Source organism: Asterias rubens, chromosome 3 (genome assembly GCF_902459465.1).
Source record: "Asterias rubens chromosome 3, eAstRub1.3, whole genome shotgun sequence".
Lineage (NCBI taxonomy): Eukaryota > Metazoa > Echinodermata > Asteroidea > Forcipulatida > Asteriidae > Asterias > Asterias rubens.
Window position 1 is genome coordinate 17608896 of NC_047064.1, and position 21025 is coordinate 17629920.

Below are 21025 nucleotides of genomic sequence, written 5' to 3' on the forward strand. Positions count from 1 at the left end.
TCTTCACATTTTAGGCTACCTTGTAAATGCACTTAAACGCAAAGCATAAAATTAGAACTGTTTAATTGTTAATTATTTAGCCGATGTAAATATTATTTCAAACGAGGTGGCGTTTTGATACAATAATTTATAGCCATTATGCCCCGGATAAATAATCCATAATTGAAATACAAAATCTGAGAAACAGTTCCTCAGATAACTTTGTTTTGAATCCCTCTCTCTAAAACTACATTCTTTTGTAGGAAATTGTTTCTCAAAATAATATAAATACATTATCAAAAGCTGCAGTGCTTCTTTACCAAGTATGTTTTGGAGTAATTACTAAAGGTATACTCTCCCTTTAATGAAAATGCACTCTTACAAAATTATTTTATGAGTATTTAATTTTGTACAGAACGCAAATTACAGAAAAGCTATACTTATATCCACATAATTAGTCCTTGCATTAAAACTACTATTCAATTAACAGTTCATCAGAGAAAGTAAAAATTATGAAGGAACTTCCAAAAGCCCTTGTACTGTTGGCTTTTATTATTATTTTTCACAGAACAATTTTTATGTTTATTTTAGACCATAGAAATTACCCGCCTTTCAAAATATTATAGATGACCATTTTTTTTATCTGATATTATTGTTTCACCTTGCAGCAGGTAATTATGAGCTTTACAGTGTTTTCTTGTTTTGCATACTTGTTAATTTTTCTATGATTGCTTGTATATTTTTTAAATGCGGCTTTTGTTTTTTATCTTTATCCCAGGTTAAAGTTTTGTATATAATGTTCAATCTTACCAATGATGTACAGACCTTTTTTAAAGAAAACAATTATCCCTGACTTTTGTTTCTGTATTTTGGACTTTCACCCAAATCACCTTGAAACATAATGAATAGTGTATTTGGAAAAATTTGAAACAAAGCTTGAGCAAAATAATTGGGAAAATTACTTTTGTTTATGAATATAAAAAACACAATACTGCCCTATACCTTCAATGGAATATTGGACTATCCCAAAGTACATAACACTCAAAAGTAAATGAAAGATAACGTGTAAAATGAAAGCAGATAAGAAAAGGGGGGGGGGGGCTGGGACCACAACAGGACATTGGCCATCAAGCTAAAAATAGGATAAAAACAACATCTTAAAAATAAAAATCTTGCAAAAGATGCATCAAGCTTGAAAGAAAGGAAGTCAAAATAATACGATAGAGGGAACATTACAGACTGTATTTATTGTCAAAGTGCGAGTCTGGCGCCACAAAAGCTCACTTAGACGAGTACTTTTTGTCGGCTCTTCGTGTTTTGCCATGTTACACCACTTAAAAAACAACCCCACGTTGTTATAATGTACAAAGTACATGTAGGTCGCTGTACGTATTGAAATTGAGCACAGCCCGTTGTGGGGCTGCTTTTTTTTAAAGGCAGAGTTTCAGCAGAGAGGAAGGTCTGATTATTTGCAGATTTCTGCTGGCAATGGTTTCCTTACTTCAAACAATTGTTATCAAAAAATGTTTGGTTTAATAATAGGAGGCAGGTACCAGAGATATTAGCCCATGCCTCGAAATAACTCATGGCACCCACAGCAGTTACAGTGGTGCACTGTGCTTTAGCTGTGGTATGGTGCCTTTTATATAACACCCAAGCAGATCCTTGCCATTTGATTGGAGGATTGTCCGTCACGTGATAGCAAATAAAAGTACCAATGCACGCTGAGTCACTCACCGTGCTTTTTCGTTCCATCCGAAAAGTACCATTGCACGCTGGCACGCTGGCAGCGTGCAATGGTACTTTTCAGATGGAACGAAAAAGCTGAGTAAAAACATCACTGCGTGCGCGTGTCTTTGGTAACGCAGCAGGTGTTACTGCAAGAAGGCATAGTAAAATTACTAGCATTCGGCTTCTACAGTTGAAATTGTTTGTTTTGAAAGTTGTATCTTTCAATCAAAATTACAAAGTTCTACTTGGATGTTATATAAAACAAATAATGAGTGTTTTTCATTCGTGCAATGGTGCGAATATGTTCATTCGTTGAAAGCTGGAATGTTCCATTCAACTCGGCTCTGCCTCGTTGAATAGAACATTCCATCTTTCAACTCATGAACATATTTGCACCATTGCACTCATAAACATTCATTATGTGTATAACATAGAGTGCCATTTAACAAATTGACATTTTCCTCATAGAAGTGCCCTTACCACAAGAAAATTGCTGCTGCCCCCCCCCCCTTCCAGAACAAAATTCAAGGCATGGGAGCCTACATGTAACATTAATAGCATGAATGCGATCATGTACCAACATAGATAATGGTTCATGACTCACAACGTAATCCAAAATTTCATCGACACATTTGTTTGCACACATGTTATGCACACATGTTATGCAATATAAACATAAATTGGTAATTACATAATACTCAGGCCGCATACTTTATGGAGGCAATGTTAAAAATGTTTTAGTGAAAGTAATGTTGCCCTCACATACGTTTAGCTTTCATTATGCAAGGGGGAAAACTGCATTGCCCTCCTGCATACTTTGTGCATTTTCATTACATCTTTCTCAAAAACTATGTTACTTCAGAGGGAGCCGTTTCTCACAATGTGTTAGACCATCAACAGCTCTCCATTAGCCTTTTTGAGGAATGGCGGACGTGATAGGAGTGTACTGTTTGGTTTTGGTATAAATAAAGACAAGTTTACCCAAACCTAATATAATAACGTTGTCCGCCATATCTAAAAAAGGCTTATTGCTCGTAACCAAGTAAGTTTTTATGCCAACAATTCATTTTGAGTAATTACCAACAGTGTCCAGTGCCTTTAAAAATCAGCTCAAAATAAAACAGTGTTATTTAGCGGCCACGGCGGACTCAGCCGAGTAAAGTTGCATCTGACCTCAGTGCTCTATATTACCTGTGGAGTACCCCCAATAAGTGGTGAATGTGTTTTCCTAGCTAACGACAAGCCACCTTTTTTTTCATGGGATACTGCCTCAACTTGTAGTACTTTGCACTTTTGTCTTTGACTTCAGCATTCAAAGTGCGTGTTGCATGGAGGTGTAATGCATACTGTAATGCTTTACGTCACTTTCTTCTCTTAAAACGCAAACAATACTCGTCTAAGATCACTGATTTACATAAAACTTACACGGTCTAGGTCGAATGACGATTGTAGTAGAAAACATCCCTAGAAATATTTCTGTTTGAAACTGCACATTTTGATGAGAAATAAATAAAAATTATTTCCTGTTTGGAGTTTATCACTGGTTTTTAAATTTTTTTAATCGATGTCATGCAAGATCTTTTATCTGTTTTTACTATTTTCTTGTGACCCAGATGGCCGATCGATCTCAAACTTCTACAGGTTTGTCAGTTTATGTACATGTATGGCTGATTAACATGTACATAAAGTGCTTACACAGCAAGCAACTGTTTTTTTTTTAGCCAAAACTAAATCCGTTATGTTCCTTTAACCATGGAGGTAGAAATAGATTAACGAGCGTCTCGCACAATTGAATCTTAGGGCAGACAGTGTAAAATAAAAACCCATCACCCTGCAGATATTTAAGCAACCAGCAAAATAAACCAAAACAATAAAAACCCTATGTAATTCCCACGCGCCGTATACTTACATGTAGTGCTTAAAAAATAAATTCACTTCAGGTGTTTATACAACTGTTTGTGCACTAAAGGACCTTCATTACATTGTGTGTACAGTACATACAACAATAGGTAGATGTGATTTATCAAAATTTCCCGACCATGTTATCAGTCAAAATTATCATTTGTTTGAAATTTCATTTAATAAATAATAAATTCAAGAAAAAAAAAAAAAAAAAAAAAAATGAATTTTCTACTTTCAATTTTATTTAACAAAGGGGGACAACAACATAATTTGAAATTGAAAACTAGGATGTGTAGGTGGATCAAAAAGGTGAAATTGAAAAATAAAACAAGTATACAACTGCACCCAAATGTTATTATCTGATTTAATACAATGCTGGTAAGATTCAAACACACTATTTTTCGAAGATGACAGCATTTCTGTCTCGAAGGTTCCTCAAGGTAATTGGAAACAATTACCATGTTTATAGCAGTAGGAAATATCAAATTGACCTTGAATTAACCACAACAAACCCTTGGCAATTGCTGTAGGTTTCCCTTTTCTTTTTGCCACAAACCACAGTGCCAGGCAGCTGGGCTGGCTGCTAATGTTCAAAGCTAAACCCAAGGGCAAGGACTCTGCTTAAAGGGTTCGGGTACTTTTTGTACGACACAAAACACATTCTCCACAGATTTACATTAAATATTCCCTTTAAATAACAAGTGCCGAGGTAGTGTTTGAGAAATGAGTAAAACAATTTTAATATTAGTAATTTGTTAGATGCGCACAATTTGTTATTCTACAAGGGGTAGATTAACAAATTTTGTTCTTTTAGCATTAAAGCGACAAAGTATTGTTTTTATACTGGAACTCATCAATGAAGTGAGAAGACTGGTCTTTGACAATTACCAAAGGTGTCCAGTTCCTTTATATCTCTCTATTTTAATTTTTGTTTTAACAAGAACCATTCATTTCCTCATGAACAATTTGTGGGGAGAAAAACCCTCAACACATTTTTGTTTAACAAACCACCACTACCTATTATTCATTATTTCATTTTTATGTTGTGTTTTAATCCACTCTACAAGTACCTTTCAAAGATTGGCGTTATAACATTTCCAATTATGCCATCCCTGCTCCCCACCATAAAGTACATTTTGTGCAACACGGACTGCAAGAAAAAAAATCAGCTTGCAGCTTTTTTTTTTTTAATGAGAAGCAAGGTCGTGTTTTATATCTCAATCACGGTGGCTGGATGATGCCTAATAGAATATGAGGTCGCAAAGAAAGCCGTCGGCAAGCAGACTTGTGGAGCCGCAGCAAAGCCAAAGCTAGCATAAGGCCAAATAAAATTTTTAAAATGTTTACGCCCCCGCCTGCTTTTTTTTTTTTAGAGGCTGCCTCTTTTTTAATTTTTTTATTATTTATAATACTGATAATAATAAGGATTTATAATGAGCACTTGAGAAAGTCGATCCAGGCGCCTGGGCAAAATTTACTAAAATAAAACATACAATTGAAAATGAAGAATACAAAAAACTTGTAGTTAAATTAAAGCCAATGTCCATCAAGTCTTTGTGAACAAGTGTGACTTGAAGTTGTCAAGTGATGTTATTTTGCGAAGTGATACAGGAAGCTTATTCCACAGGGCATGAGCAGCTTTGGCAAAAGCACAAACTCCGTTGCAATGAAAAAAAAAAGTTAAATAAAATAAAATAAAATACGATCTCAGACGAAAAAAAAATGTTGTGCGGCCTTTTTGAGAGAGAAGAAAAAAGAAAGGAAAAAAACCCTCCTCCTTCCTTTTTTAAAAAAAGACAGGACGCTAAACATGTTTATTTTTTGTTGGCCTGATGATGCACTTCTGGTTTAAAATCAGTGGATTTATTCATTACATCCAGTCCTGAATAACCCGTGCTTACTGCACGTTTGATGACGCTTGTAATTCGAAGCCGGGTTCGTGTATAAGAGTAATCCAGCCCAATTAGCTCCCTCGTTTATTTCACTTTACTTTGTATGCAGAAAATGATTATGCCGCTGCTACAATGCTCCTTAGATAAACTTAATATTATAGCCGGACTTTTTTTCTTTCTTTTCTGCCTTTTCTTTCTTTTCCTTTTTTTTGGTAAGGGATCATTGAATTGAGGCAGTTCTTGAATAACCAAGGAAAAACAAACTAACTGTTTCAACAACTGTATGTTAATGTCAACAACTGTATGTTTTAAGAATGTGTCCAAACATTGTTTTTACCCAAACTTAACCCCTGTCATCAACTAACATCAACTCAAACTTGTTTTTCTTTTCTGCTCTTTCTTTCTGCTGTTTCGTTTAACTGGTAACCCATGTTTTGAGATTGTCCAATCATTGTTTAAAATACCCTAAACCTATTTATCTCCCAGTCTTCAACTTAAATCATTTGATCCAAACAAAACAGTAGCTTTCATTTAAAACAATTGCTCAAAACCAATATCCTTATCCAAATTTTCATACTGGTTATTTTATTAGTGTTATTTGTACTTCTTTCCACTTTCACTGCATGGTAGATTTGTGCACTACATAAGGAGGCAGTATTATTATTGTTATTTTCAACAAAAACAAACAAAAGAAATCTCCAAAAGGGATTCAATTTTAAAAGACCTATAAGTAAATATTCACCAATCTCAAGCTCCATCAGTAAAGGCTTAACATACAGACAAGTTAAGCCTCATCCAATTCAAACGGCCGTAAAACAAATCTCACAAATGAGATTTAATGTTAAAGACCTATGATACGTAATATTCACCAATCTGAAAGCTACCTCAGCAGAGGCTAAGCATTCAATAAAGTTATGCCACATCCAAATCAAGCGACAAAAAAACAACCCAAACCCCCCCCCCCCCAAATCTAAGAAAAGTGATTAAATTTTAAAAACCTGTGAGTAATATTCACCAATCTTGAGGCTACATGTACGTACTAGAACATTTTAAAATAGAAACTTTCAGCCACCATCTGGCCATAGCCAATATCAATTTCCTCAAATCAGATGCCTGCTCAATCTATAAGTTTTTAAAGCTAAAAGTAATTTATATGACTTGTAATATCAAATTCATCGAACGGATTCAATAACCGTACTGAGACGAGATAACTGACATGTCACTCAATCAATACATCAACGTGAAGACAAAGTATTTGATCAGTGAATTCCCTAAAATTATTTGGTATATATATATTTTATAGTTTCAATTTGAAAGTTCACTGATTGTAAAGTTCGCACCAGCGCCAATTCTCCTGAGAATAAATAATTTTTAATAAAATAATTACCGCAATCCCTAAGAGCCCTGAAATACAACACTGACAAATCCTGGACATAACACACTTGTAAATTCCTTCTTTTTTTAGGTCATTAAATCTGCACCACTAAATTTCATTCAAAATTGTGCTGGTCTGTCGCTGTGTGTTTATACAAAACCTTTATGATTGGGGATTAATTTAACCCTTCAAAAAGAAAAGCGCTGATTTATGTGCCACTTAAATCTAGAAGATGAACTTAGGTTTATGGATTGTCATACCAAATTTGTCTTTAGTTAATTTACTAAAACGCCATCTTGTCTTTAAGTCAACAAATCGACAATAGATAAGAATTTGTAAACACACAGGGGCATGATTTCAGTCATTGGTAAAAAGTATGAATATTTTACTGAGTAAAGGGCTGGCCTATACGTTCACATGGTGTAAGCTTTACTTCAGGCTATTTGTAATCATAGTTTTCAGATTTTCCCAAGAAGGAAGAATATCATGTCTGTAAATCCCAAAACAAACCCCCTCAAAAGACAAGCAACCCCACCTCCCCCCCCCCCCCCAAAAAAAAAAAAAAAAAGATTTTTTTTTTTATAATAACAACCCCAAAACAACAACAAAAGCCACAACCCAGATAAAACAGTGAACCCAAGTATTCTACTAACTATTATCGGAGAAAAGGAGTTTCAAACACTACAAGAAGCGTATTCCATTACGGAATTCGATAGCTTGATTGTGGATTCCATGGCAGGCCATTTGATCCCTCTTCCCACACACAGGTGACATGGTAGATATATAATGACTATGGACAATAACCGCTGTCAGGTGAATCACGCTTTCTAAAATGACAGTTGTTTTTGGATTTTTTTTTAACATTATTAATTAATTTCACTGTTGGGAACAAGGTTTTGAGTATCCACCATGTTCTTTAAAGCCATTATACACTTTCGGAACGAAAAAAAAGTTCACAGATTTACAAATAACTTGCAGGGTTTACAGAAGGTAATGCAGGCCCTGGTGCCCTTGAAATGTTCCAGTACAAATTTGTTAATTTCATCATAGGGTGCCCTTTACCAAGAAGAAAATGCCTTGGTGCCCTTGCCCTTTCAAAAACGAAGCATACAGCCCTGGTAATGGTAAAAGACTTCTCTTAAAAATATTATTCCATGAAACTTTACTTTTTGAGAAAACATTAAAACCATTCTCAATACTCGACATTGAGAATAACGGATTTATATAGTAAACACATGTCATGACACAGCAAAACGTGCGTAAACGTGCGGTTTTCCCATTATTTTCTCCCGACTCTGATGACCGATTGAGCCTAAATTTTCACAGGTTTGTTATTTAATATATAAGTTGTGATACACAAAGTGTGGGCCTTGGACAATACTGTTTACCGAAAGTGTCCACTGGCTTTAATGAACCTGAATCAAAACAAATTAAAAAACGCTTCTTGCATTTTTTTGTTCACTTGGTTAGTCTCGAAACCATAATTAGTTACTATTGCTGTTGAGAACGAGGTTTTAATATTCGCCATGTTCTTTATTGAACCTGCATCAAACTAACAAGAAAAAAAGAGAAATGAAAAAATGCTTCTTGCAATTTTGTTTCCACTTGGTTATTCACTGTTTTCAATGGTACCTTTAGAACAAGGTTTGAATATCCACCATGTTCTTAAATTCAACCTGCATAAAAGTTACATGAAATCAAAACAAAAATTCTTCATGCGTTATTTCACTTGGTTACACTGTTTTTCATGGTAAACTTATGTTTGAATATGCACAGCATCAGAAACTATATAAATGAAAATACTGTCAACCTTTCTAAGGCTTCTCAAAACCTTTTTGTATAAATTTTGTTTCATTCATATATTTATTTATTTGTTAACTTAGTTTTAAATCATTATTGTTATTTATGTTATTTGTTTTCGGGGGGGGGGGGGGGGGGGGAACAGACTCTCAAAAGCACAAAGATAAAACAATTTAGAGTGCTCCAGATGCACAGACCAGTATGGCTTTTAAAACCTAAGTATGAACACCTTGTAAACAAGAATTCCCAGGATTTTGCTTCAACTCAGCAAGCTTTGGCAAACTTCCAAACATTTGGGTCCAGACGGCCCTACAGTTTTTAGAACCACCCTTAAGCTTACCCAAAAACTAAACACAGAATTTCAAACGGAAGACACAAAAAAGACACCAAAAAAACACCTCCCAGTTTAATGAGATATCATTCTGAGAATACAAGTAAATTAAGCAAAGATAATACATCACAGTCGCTTTTGTGGATGTTTCACCTCAATTTAACATGAGGGTTTAAAACGTTTGTTGTTCCACAGTCTGACTGTCATCAGAAGAAGACACCCAGTCCGATTAGTTGTTTTAGTATCGGTGAATTTTTGTGACAAATGGATTTCATTATAAAATGGAGATTTCAATTTCACTGGAAAAGGAATTCAGATCTCGATGGAACAAAAACAAATATGAATAATAATATTGTGCAGTATGATGTATAGTTTGAACCTATTGAACAAAACAAAAATTCACACGGCGAAGCATTGTCCCTTACAGGCACTCACCACTGTAATTATCTCTTTCTCAAAAACTATGTTACTTCAGAGGGAGTCGTTTCCCACAATGTTTTATACCATCAACAGCTCTCCAATGCTCGTTACCAAGTAAGTTTTTAAGTTAAAATTTGTTTTGAGTAATTACCAAACGTGTACCGTCCCTTTAACAGTTGTCCGCCAGCCAAATGCCAGTTAAAACACACCTGAGGACCAGTCAAAACCATCCAGTGTTGAAAAACATCCCTATTTCACATGAAATACAGTGAGCAATTTCTCTTGTACGGCACAGCAAAATGCTATGCAAATTGTGTCAGTTGCTACTCAAAAAAAATCATCATTTGCTTACTTGATATAAGCATTCTGTGTGCAGAAATATTTTGCTATGCAAAAGTGCTAGATGAAATCATTCACTGCAATATATGTATTTTTTATTCATAAGATGATCTGACAGTGACATGGAGGTAAAAATAAACACATGGCCTGCAGTACAAATACAGTAAAATTGAATTGCTACATAAAAGCTCCTAAAATGGGGCATTTTATTCAGGTATTTTTTTCAACTCAAATGTCCAAATTTCAAAAAAGGGGGGGGGGGACACCTACCTTGGAGGGGGCACACAGACCACACATAAACATGTCCACCAGAGCTTAATTTTGGAGGGGGCATCCTCAAGACTGCAGGGATTGCAGTTCCACAATTTTACTTGAACAGAATCTTGTTTATAAGAGATGTTAAATTTGCACACGGGATAAAGAATATTAATTTTGTTTTTTTACCACAATACACCGACGTGTGTTGGCACTCATACTCAGTACTTTTCCCTGAGTCCTGTGACAAAATATCACAGGCATATTACTCGGGTGGGATTCGAACCCACGACCCTTGCAATTCTAAAGCAGTGTCTCGTTAACAAGACCAGCATACAAAATGAGTTGAACAAGAAACTGAGAGACGATCTATCTCATTTATCTCTACCTACATTTATATGCGTAAGCGAACTTTCATACTCAAGAGAATTGAAACATTATTCATCAGATTCACGATCAAAATTTGTGTTCACGGTGATAAAAGATGGGGTACATGTACAGCCTATAATTATTATTCAATTGAAAATAGCACCTGAACGCTGCACTTGTCGGGCTCGTCAGGCTCGTGAGTCTACTGGCCCTGGGCTAAGATCACTGGCCTTGGGCCTTTCATCTAGCATTTCTTGTTTACTCATGTAGATCTACATGTAGCCTACACGTACCTGCAGGCCTATGATAACATATATACCTTTCTCCAGAAGACCGTATAAGCATACTGACCGAAACGTCAAGTTGAAACCAACGGTTCTTTTCAGAACCACCCCAACTCATTACAGGTAGTCATGACATGGTGTGACCAAACATGTACAAGCTTAGATGGAAACAAAAGCAGATTGTTCATATTTGGTGATCACTGATCTTCAAAGGTCGCATACAGTGTGTGAAAGTCATTAGGGACGAAGATAGTGTTACACCATACTATTCAGTAAAACACATCAATGTCTGGTGTACACATGAGCATCACCTACTGAACATGTACACAAATGCATAGTCAGTTCATCATGAGACATTGCACCCATTAATACTAAACGTCTGTTTTCTTTCAGTACGGGGCAATGTACGTGTACAGTACTATTGCAGAGTACCAGTGCAGAGCAGTGTCTCTATGGGTTGTGTACTAGTGTGCAGTTATATGCTACTGTAGTAGCAACATGTAGACAGCCTTTTAAAAGTACATGTTGCACAACGTCATGTTTTATAAGAAGTGTTTCTATTATTGCCATTTTCATATGGTTTACATAAGGCCTTAAGGGTGTCATGAGTGACTGTTAGTACTTGTATTAGGCCTACACGATCTAACATACAAGTGAACTACATTGTACATGTAGCAGGGTTTCCGCCATGGTACATGTATATCCATGGAAGTATGGTACAACCAGTCCTTACTCAATGGTAAACCATGTATTATAAACCTCTTTTGGGAGGAGTGTTACTTCTGTAAAGAGCTTCACTTCCATAGACATGACAGCAGGACTTAAAGTCACCTGTAAATATTTTTTTTCTTCTTCGAACATTAGAGTATTGTTTCTGAACAATAAAATAATTTGTTGAGTAGTTGCTTTTAACGATTTATATGTTTAAATAAATAAAAAAAATAAAGTTGTGTTGGGGTGACTCCGCCTTCCCCTTTTGTGACATCAATCGAGGCAGACTTTGCCTCGATCAAACGTCGAACACACGTACGTGCAAGTACATTCAATCCCACATGTAGTCTTGAGTTTGCGCATTTCGAAAAAGGTTTTTTCTTGCATTTTTCTGGCAATGTCGACCAGGTGTATTGCTGCTGGATGCAGCAAAACAACTAAAGATGGGGTCAGTTTGCAAGTCTTTTCCAGCGCTGTGCAGCAAACACTTTGAGCCGTCGTGCGTCGAGAATCCAGAATACACTACACATCCTGGTGCCATATTCCGTAAAAATGTAAGCAATTGACCAAATGAGCAGACTAGTCTTACACCCTGTGTGCGCACATGCATTTTTAGGGACCAAAATGGCATTTGATCGCAAACTGTCAAAACTCTCTCAGATACACAGCTCTGGATCAATGAACCCCCATCAAGACTTGCTGAGTTTACTTCAACCCCCTCTCCTTAGAATGATGCTAACTCTGTGCAAGAGGTTTTTTCAAAACAAATATTGACTAAATATCACTGGTTGATAGTGAAGTAAAACGATCATCTCTGATAGTGATGTGATCCCTCGGGGGTTCTTTTTTTTTTCTGGGGCTAACGCCTCAAAGTTCCCTGGATCACCTCGGGGACGATAGTTTTACTTTTTAAACATTGCAGTCAATATTTGTATAATATTGACTGGTCAGATAGTAGGAGGGTTAAACAAACAACTTTGAATGTCAGGAATAGTCTTCATAAAAAACTTGATGAGACACAACCGTATATTTTGCATTCCACAGACCACGGCCAAAATTTCAGAGGGCTCTGAAATGGGAAAAAATTGCTGATATCTTGGAGCTTCTTAACAGGAAAATCTTATTAACAAGTTAACTTGCAATGCAACAAGTGACAGGGAACGCTTGGTATTTGGGACGACTTTTGATGCTTAGCAGACGAGACTTAAGTATTGTAACTGTTGATAATATCAGTGCATAAATAAAAAGCTCTGTCTTGCAAAAGTGTCGGCCTACATGTTCCACAGTATACTGTGATAACAACAATAGAAAATCATCACACTGCTGACAGGACAATGTATTTCAGCTTGTATGATTTATGGTATTATGGTTTTCAAGGTATCTTACAAATCATTATGGTCAATGTTAAACCACCAGTTAGCTAAATAGATGACTGGTGTAGCCCATCCCACAGGACAAGTAACAAGAAACAGTCGGCAAAAACAGGCCTTCTTAGTAAGCTTCATAAACCATAGATGGGTCCTAGCTCTATGCATAAACTGTGCAAGTCCAAACAACCCAAGCAAAGTGGAACTATCTAGGTACTACCACCAAAGATGTTGGGTCACTTTTGGTGTAGTTTTTTAATGCTTTAAAAATTAAAAGCAGCGCAACGAAATTGTGCAAAGTTCATACATTCTGCCATACAACATTTAACCTTGAGGCTCTTTCATGAACATGAGAAGACCAGCAGTGTATAGACTGACTGCGTACAAGGGATGACAATCATGGTGGAATACAATGTGTAGCCATCCTATTTGTACAAGAAGCATCATGGATATAAAATGTGCACAGCCACAATCGTGGTACACATTTTTGTGGTCCATTGAACAACAGTTTTGAAAACCACTAATGTAGAGCCGTGGCATGGATGTAGGGTAGTTCTCCCTCCATGGATTGGTAGCAGTTACAATGTATACTCAATGTTTAAATAACAATCAACAATCACTGTGTCAATGATGAATAAAAAGTGCTCGAGTTTGTCAAATATACAAGTCCTGCAAAAAGACTCAATATTGATGTTGTTCAATTGGTGTCTTTGTAACAAAAAGTGCACCCATAAAAAAATGCTTGAGTTTGACGAATACAAGATCTGCGAATAGTTACTCTTTATTTATATGCTATTAATAAATTGGTGTCTACGTAATAAATAGTGTACCCCCCAAAATGTGCTTTTAAGTTTGTCTTATAAATAGTGTACCCCAAAAATGTGCTTTTAAGTTTGTCTCATAAATAGTGTACCCCTCAAAATGTGCTTTTAAGTTTGTCGAATACAAGATCTGCAAATAGTAAATCAATACAGGGGGTGGGGGTATCTGTTCAAATCAATTGGGAAATGTCTTTGGAACAAAACGTGTACCCATGATTATGGTTGTGCACATTATATCATACACAAATTGTTACCATGTCATTCACAAACATCCTGTACACTAACACACAGGTACATGTAAATTCTTGCTTGTAACTCATCATTGATTTCCCATTAAAACAACAATGCACCCTGTGTTTGCTTTATGGAACAGGTGATACCATTGACGAAAGAGGGGGAAACTTAACATTCATGTTGTTCTACATGTGTGCATACATTTCACTTTGAACCTTGATTGAAAACCACAATTCAAAACATTCTAATTGTGTACTTGATCAATAAACAATTACAGACTTGCTGTTATGTCCACATCAAAACAACAAAAAAACAACAGTGTTGTTAAGAGACCATTCACAGTCCTTGGTCTACACATGGTCTGGCATGCCAAAAAGTAAGTCCATAGCGTAAGTCCAGACCAACTGCCAACACACCACAAACTTTTAACATACCACCACTAGGACCACGCTACGAACTTTTGAGAGAACCCCTAAGTAAAAACTTCCTACATGCAGTTGGGCAATGCATTGAACCACCATTGAGTCAACAATCAATCACTCAATGCAATTACTATGGGCTATTCAGTGCCCTGCCAAAGCAACCATGAAATCCTGGTCCTTGTTATTGTCCCCTGCTGTTCAGTGGATCAGGCAATGGTGCCTAGAATAGAGGCATGCATGGGGTCTAATAGTTTTGGTTTTCTTTATATTCAACTAGTTCTGTAGCGAAAAAACAGCATCCACTTTTTTTTTTTTACATATGCGGCAGAGTTGAAATGGAGTAAAGCCTTCCTCACAATGCAGAGCAAATTAACAGGAAAAAAACCCAAAACACCCCAGAAGTTATGGTTTTCTTAATATTCAACTAGTTCTGTAAAAGCGCAAAAACAACGATTTTTGGGGCCCAACAGTTTAGCTTTCTTTGGACCTTTATTCAACTAGTTCTGTAAAGCAAAACAGCGATTTTTGGGGGCCCAACAGTTTTGGTTCCTTTTGTATCCAACTAGTTCCGTATAGCGAAAAACTGTGATTTTGTTTTGGACATCTGTGGCAGAGTTGAAAAGAAGCCATTATTGTTTGTGAAAAACATAAAGCAACACTTAAGACTTCATGAACCACATACATACGTGTATGTAGGCCTAATGTGTTGGTTATGAACATGGAAGGAAAATACATTCCTTCCCCCATGGTTTGACCGGGTACGAATCAGTGTTGTACATTAAGTTGAAAAATGGAGTACATAAAAGCTTTCTTCTCATGTGGAGCCAATTTCGAGGAAAAGAATAAATGACACCCAGGAAATTCTTGGGGAGTTATAAACCCACTGGTATAAGATTGGGAGATCTTGGCTCGATTTCACACAGAGCTAAGATTGATCTTTAGAAAAAAATTCATCTTAACTGCTAAGCAAAGTGTACTGTCATAACACACATTACTGTGGTAATAATGAAGTCTCATCTGAAGATGAATCTTAGCGCATTGTGAAATTAGGCTAAAAATACTTAGCCAACCACAAACAAATACGAAACTGTGTTGACATGTCTCTTCTTGAAGCTGATTTGGTTGCACAACCAATGGTTTCAAAATGTAAAGCGGTTGAGTGTTAATAAGGGTGTTTCCAATACGTGTTAAACTAGCCAAACAAAATAGCACCAGCAGTTATAACATTAGATTTATAATTAATGTACATGTACCGGTACTATTATATCTTGCACGCTGGCCCTTTCTAGGTATAAAGGAATTGGATTGCTAGCCCATGTCCAGCAATTTTAGTATCATGACAGAAAACTGTATCATACATGTAGATGTAAATACATGTAAGTCCTTGAAATGCTTTACTACAAGGTGAGGGTGACCCTAAAACATGGGGAAGAGGGAGTAGGGGGCAGCATAAAGGTAGACCTAAATGTAAAGCAAGTGTCATGACAATGTCTGGGCGGAAAAACACAAAATAAACAACCAATTTTCTGATGTTTCAATTTTCAAGGAAAGTTTAAACTCACCATGACAATCATACCAAATAGGTCCTTAAGTGTCAACTCAACTGGTCATTAGTGTCTCAAGAAAATAGTGACGGTATGTTTACATTTTTACTGTTGCCATAACATTAGGTTTTGACTTGTGAGATCAAAATCGATTGCTTTACCCAGCTCTCACAAAGCATCTTCGCCAAAAAAGTTTTAAAGAAAGGTCTCCAACCTGACCAACTTTATCCCATAATTTTAAAGTAACGCTGCTTCTATCAAATTATTTGAATTCCTTCTTTCAACCTGAATAATATTTTGCAAGATTTGTTTGATTTTGTTTCAAGAAGTTGTTATTTTCACTTTTACCGATGTTGTGCAATCCCTCTGATGTCACACATTTTGACGACACTTTGAAGGCGAAGTATTTTGGCTCAATAGGCCTACTGATCTACTGACAGTTTATGGTGAGCAATAGGGTAATAATAATAATAATAATAATAATAATAATAATAATAATAATAAGACTTGTAATATGCACATATCCACCCTGCTGGGTGTTCAATGCTGCAGATTTTGCTGCCAGCTAACAGCCGACATTTGTTGACCCTGTGTTTGCAAAAATGCTTAACTTCGCTGCTAACTTTGCTGCAAACTTTTGGAGGTAGCAGCGAAAACTTAAGCAGCAAAAACTTATTACTTTGTCCGCATATTGAATTTAGCAGTGTTTTTTCCCATGTGAATGCAAGAGTGACCTTAGAATGAATGTATTAAACAGAATGATTGTATGATACGTACCATCGAGCCATTCATCCTGAAGCTGGTCAAGATCTTGGAACAACTCTGTAGAAAGAAGAGAGAGAGAGAAATTGTAAGAAAGACAAAATCAGCGTTCTCCCATAACAGTTGTCAGCCAGCCAAATGCCTGTTAAAACACCCGAGGATCAGTCAAAATTCACTCAAAGTGGTCCAGCTGGCTAGTTGAGTCTTGAAAAGTTTCCCTATTTTTAGCATGAATTATGGAACGTTTCAGACATAATTATTTCACAGGCTGATTATTCAATAATTCCATAATTATATTTACTGCAAAACAACAAGTAAGCCTTTGATATAAATAACATTGGAACATAAATATCAACGTTAAATGACCCTATCTTTACTTCTCAACATGCCCTGTACGGTGGGCTACTAAAATTTCAATCTCAATATTGCATCCTTTTTAGATGTGGTTACTAAATTTTTACAATGAATTAGTATTTCGTTTCAATAAATTGAACACAATTCAAAACAATTTAACACATTTATGAAAACACATTAGTTAAAATCTTGGCTATTAACACTGCCTGGAGAAAATAAAAATGCACAGTTAATTAGCCCAGTGAGCTACTTTACAAAAAACTATAAAGCTACAACAAGGCTTTTTTTTTATCTTACACTTTACAAAATAGAAACCCATTTCCTTTCTTGGTTTTCCCTTTACATTATAAGCCACCAGTGATTAGACAAGAGCAACCTATTTCAATACTAAATTGTCCAGCGGAGAAGAGAAGAAAAAGGAAATATGCGGGAATACGATGAAAGAAAGAAAGAAAAAAACCTTAACTTCCTCTGTGCACTTTAGGCTGGCCATTACGATCAATTCATCGATCCTAAACCAACACACCTTAGCTTTTTTTCTTACTGGTGAATTTCTATCTAATAATAACGAACACGATCCCTTAGCTCAACCCAACTCGTTTCTCCTCCTGTCCAGCCGAGTAATTTATCGACGGATGTTATTTCACAAAACAAAGCTGACCGGCAACCGGCAACGAACGGCAGTTATGTTCAGTCGAGAGAGAGGAAGAGAGAAGAATGAAAAAAAAAGGTAGAAAGAAGGAGATAGACCGAGCTAAGAGAGTTTAAAAAAAAAAAAAAAAAAAACCAGAAAGAAAAGAGCGAAGGGGGGAAAAAAGAGTGAGGGAAAAAAAGGGGGGAAAATAAGCACAACGCATCATCAGGCAGTGCCTTTTTTTTTTTTTTCACCGCAGGCGCTGGGCTTACAGTACAGGTGGAATAACATCTTATTATTATACATATACTTTGGCACCTGGCCAGTACCAATGGACTTTAATTCAACAGCATCTGACCCCTCGGGGCCTGCCGTATTCATAATATGCTGATAAACTTTGTTGTCATTAATATAGTTCTTGTTTCAATTGTACATACATGTGTGTGTTGTTGCTTTTTTTATTTTCTCGTTAACACAATAACTGGAAAGTGTTGCCAATCGATCACGATCGACGGTAATGTTTTGTAGCCTCACGATGAGAATGTTGGTCAATTTACATCATGCGACGAATTTGAAAAGAGGACAAAATTATGAAAAATTTTGTTGGCAATATAGGTTGGCAAGGTAAAAATCAGTAAGTACCAGTGCTCTGTATTGTCTCAAATGTTCACCTTGGTCAATTAACTGCAATAGATTTCATAAAACTTGATAAAACGAGGATTGTGGTTCTAGCACTGTGTATACCTACTGTATAAATCTAAATGTGTGTGTTTATGCTATTAAAACATACTCAAAACTGCATGAGCTTTCGTGGCAACAACTACTTCTTCAGATGCAAATGAAGTAGTTGATGCTACGAAAGCTCAAACGTTTTTTATGTGATTAGTTAGTTAAAAAGTGCAACAATGTACCACTGTCTTCTTGTTTTCTAGACTAACATGGCTGCTTTATTGATGTGAAACTTTTTCCAAAAGCGTAAGTCCACCTGCGCAACATTGAAGGAAGTGGACACTATTGGTAAATTACTCAAAATAATTATTTAAGCATAAAACCTTACTTGGTAACGAGTAATGGGGAGAGGTTGATAGTATAAAACATTGTGAGAAACGGCTCCCTCTGAAGTGACATGGTTTTCGAGAAAGAAGTAACTTTCCACGAATTTGATTTCAAGACCTCAGAATTAGATTTCGAGGTCTTGAAATCAAGCATCTGAAAGCACCCAACTTCGTGTGACAAGGGTGGTTTTTTTTCTTTTCTTCATAATTATCTCGCAGCTTCGACGACCAATTGAGCTCAAATTTCCACAGGTTTGTTATTTTATGCATAAGTTGAGATACACCAAGTGAGAAGACTGGTCTTTGACAATTACCAATAGTGTCCAGTGTCTTTAAAGTGAGTATAAGTTGCACCATAAATAAAGACTGATTTCACAAAACTCAATGCCACATCTTAAAAGTGGCAGTACTTGTGAGTGCTTGTCACACTTGCTTCTTAGAATAGTAAGCCCGGCAAGCTACAGTAGTAAAAACAAAATCAACAGACTTTGTACAACTCTGCTTATTTCACATGAACCCAGGCCTACTTCACGGAGGCAACGAAGGTGATTGCCTCCGTGCCTCCATGCCCTGTGGTGCCCTTGATTGAAACGCTCATCAGTAGAAATTTGCAATTTCCTCAAGGAGAAAATGCCTTGGTGCCCTTGCCCTTTCAAAATCGAACCATACAGGCCTATTCCATTGACGAAGGGAAAAAACTCATGTAGACTAGTCAAATTTATTGACATGTCAAATGAGAGCTGACTAACCCTGCCCTAGTGCTGGATAGGAGGAGAAATGAACATGAGTGCAAGGTCTTACGCTGCAGGCAATGTAGAGCAAGGTTAACAAGGGTCCCTTGCTAAATTGTAGCACGGTTTACAAAATGTACCTATATGTGAAAGGGATAAAAATGCCTACCGTCCAAGTTTTCTTGCAAAATTTTGTCCAACATTACTATATAACCATGCTAAAATTAAGCAAGGAACCCAGGCTGCTAAATTGCTGTCAAATGTGAATAACCCTCAAGAGTACATGTACGATGATGGTAAAATGGCCAACAAACAGTCGTAGTAATAAATGGATTCAAGATCATGGCATTCGTCCGAACCTGATGCGATTGATATCATGGCATTGAGTACAGTTACGAATTGTATATCCATAATCACAATACTCTAGTTACGAACATGCACTGTACACGTGCACACTTACAGAAGGGGGGGGGGGGGGGGGGGGGGACAAAGACAACTGTAACATCAGAGACAATTTCAATGTGATGTGAGGTCTATTATAACACACTGTTGTGAAATACGTTTGGTAATTGTCAGAGACCAGTATTCTAACTTGGTGTATCCGTACGTATGCATAAAATAACAAACCTGTGAAAATTTTGACTCAATTGGTCATCGAATTTGCAAGAGTATAACGAAAGAAAAAAACACTCTTGTTGCACAAATTTGTGTCCTTTCAGATGCCTAATGCAAGTCTTCAGGCCTGAAGTCTTTTATTATTTTAAGTGAGAAATTACCTCTTTCTCAAAAACTATTATCAACAGCTCTCCATTGCTCATTATCAAGTAAGTTTTTTTGTTAACAATTAGTAATCACCAAGCGTGTCCAGTGTCTTAAAACACACTGTTGAGAAATACTTTCCTTAGAGGTCCAAACTACAATGTACATGTATGTGTTACTCGAAAGCTGTTGTTGTGATCTTGTTGACAAGCAAATAAATACGCTTTAGACTTAAGGCAGGAAGTTTCTGACTTTGGCAATGAGCAATATACATCATCCTGTGATTTTGGGACATTTTCGGAGGGTTATAAACAGGGATTTGGCTGATCTGAGCTATCACAAGTTCAATACTTGCATTCTAGATCAAGCCCAGTTCATAATTCCTGCAAATGTGAATCGGATTGTGACTTTCGCAGCGAATGTTTGGCAGGAGTTGAGAGCACTTTAGCTCAAAACCCTTGCGATTAATATTTCGATTCAAATTGGTGACTTCAAAATTTGCATTCGCAGGAAGTATGAACCAGGCTTTACTCTTAAAAAAAAAAAAGAACTAGAACTTCCGTAATTAATAATAACAGTTAGTATAAATGACAGCAACAGAATCAAACTTAATTGGTCTCTGGTATGAGATGCCAACCAATACTCACAACTGTATTTTGCTTGAAGCTTTACACATGTGTTACTTGATACTTGTACCCATAACTTAACAATTGAACCTTAAATGACTTTGTATTGACTGAATATGTGGAACATGCTTCTGCATTCTTATCAAATATTAGCTCGCCAGCAACCCCCCCCCCCTCCCCAGTCCCCAAAAGGTTTAATGCACCATCAGTTCACTAGTTCACTAAAAACAAAAACAAAACAGACTTTGTCATTAACTACATGTTCTAAGAGAGGTTTGGTGTATCACCGTGTGATTTGATATCTTTTTGAATAGTGCTGGTTCTGTTT

The 21025-nt window shown here is 36.5% G+C and overlaps 1 protein-coding gene across 1 annotated transcript in view; it reads right to left on the reverse strand.

Moving 5' to 3' along the window:
• Window positions 1–21025, reverse strand: part of LOC117288318 (ETS translocation variant 1-like) — a 76845-nt gene that overhangs the window by 37275 nt on the left and 18545 nt on the right. The window contains exon 4 of the mRNA XM_033769127.1: window positions 16554–16598. Coding sequence (XP_033625018.1) covers window positions 16554–16598 — 45 coding nt within the window. The remainder of the gene's footprint in view (window positions 1–16553; window positions 16599–21025) is intronic.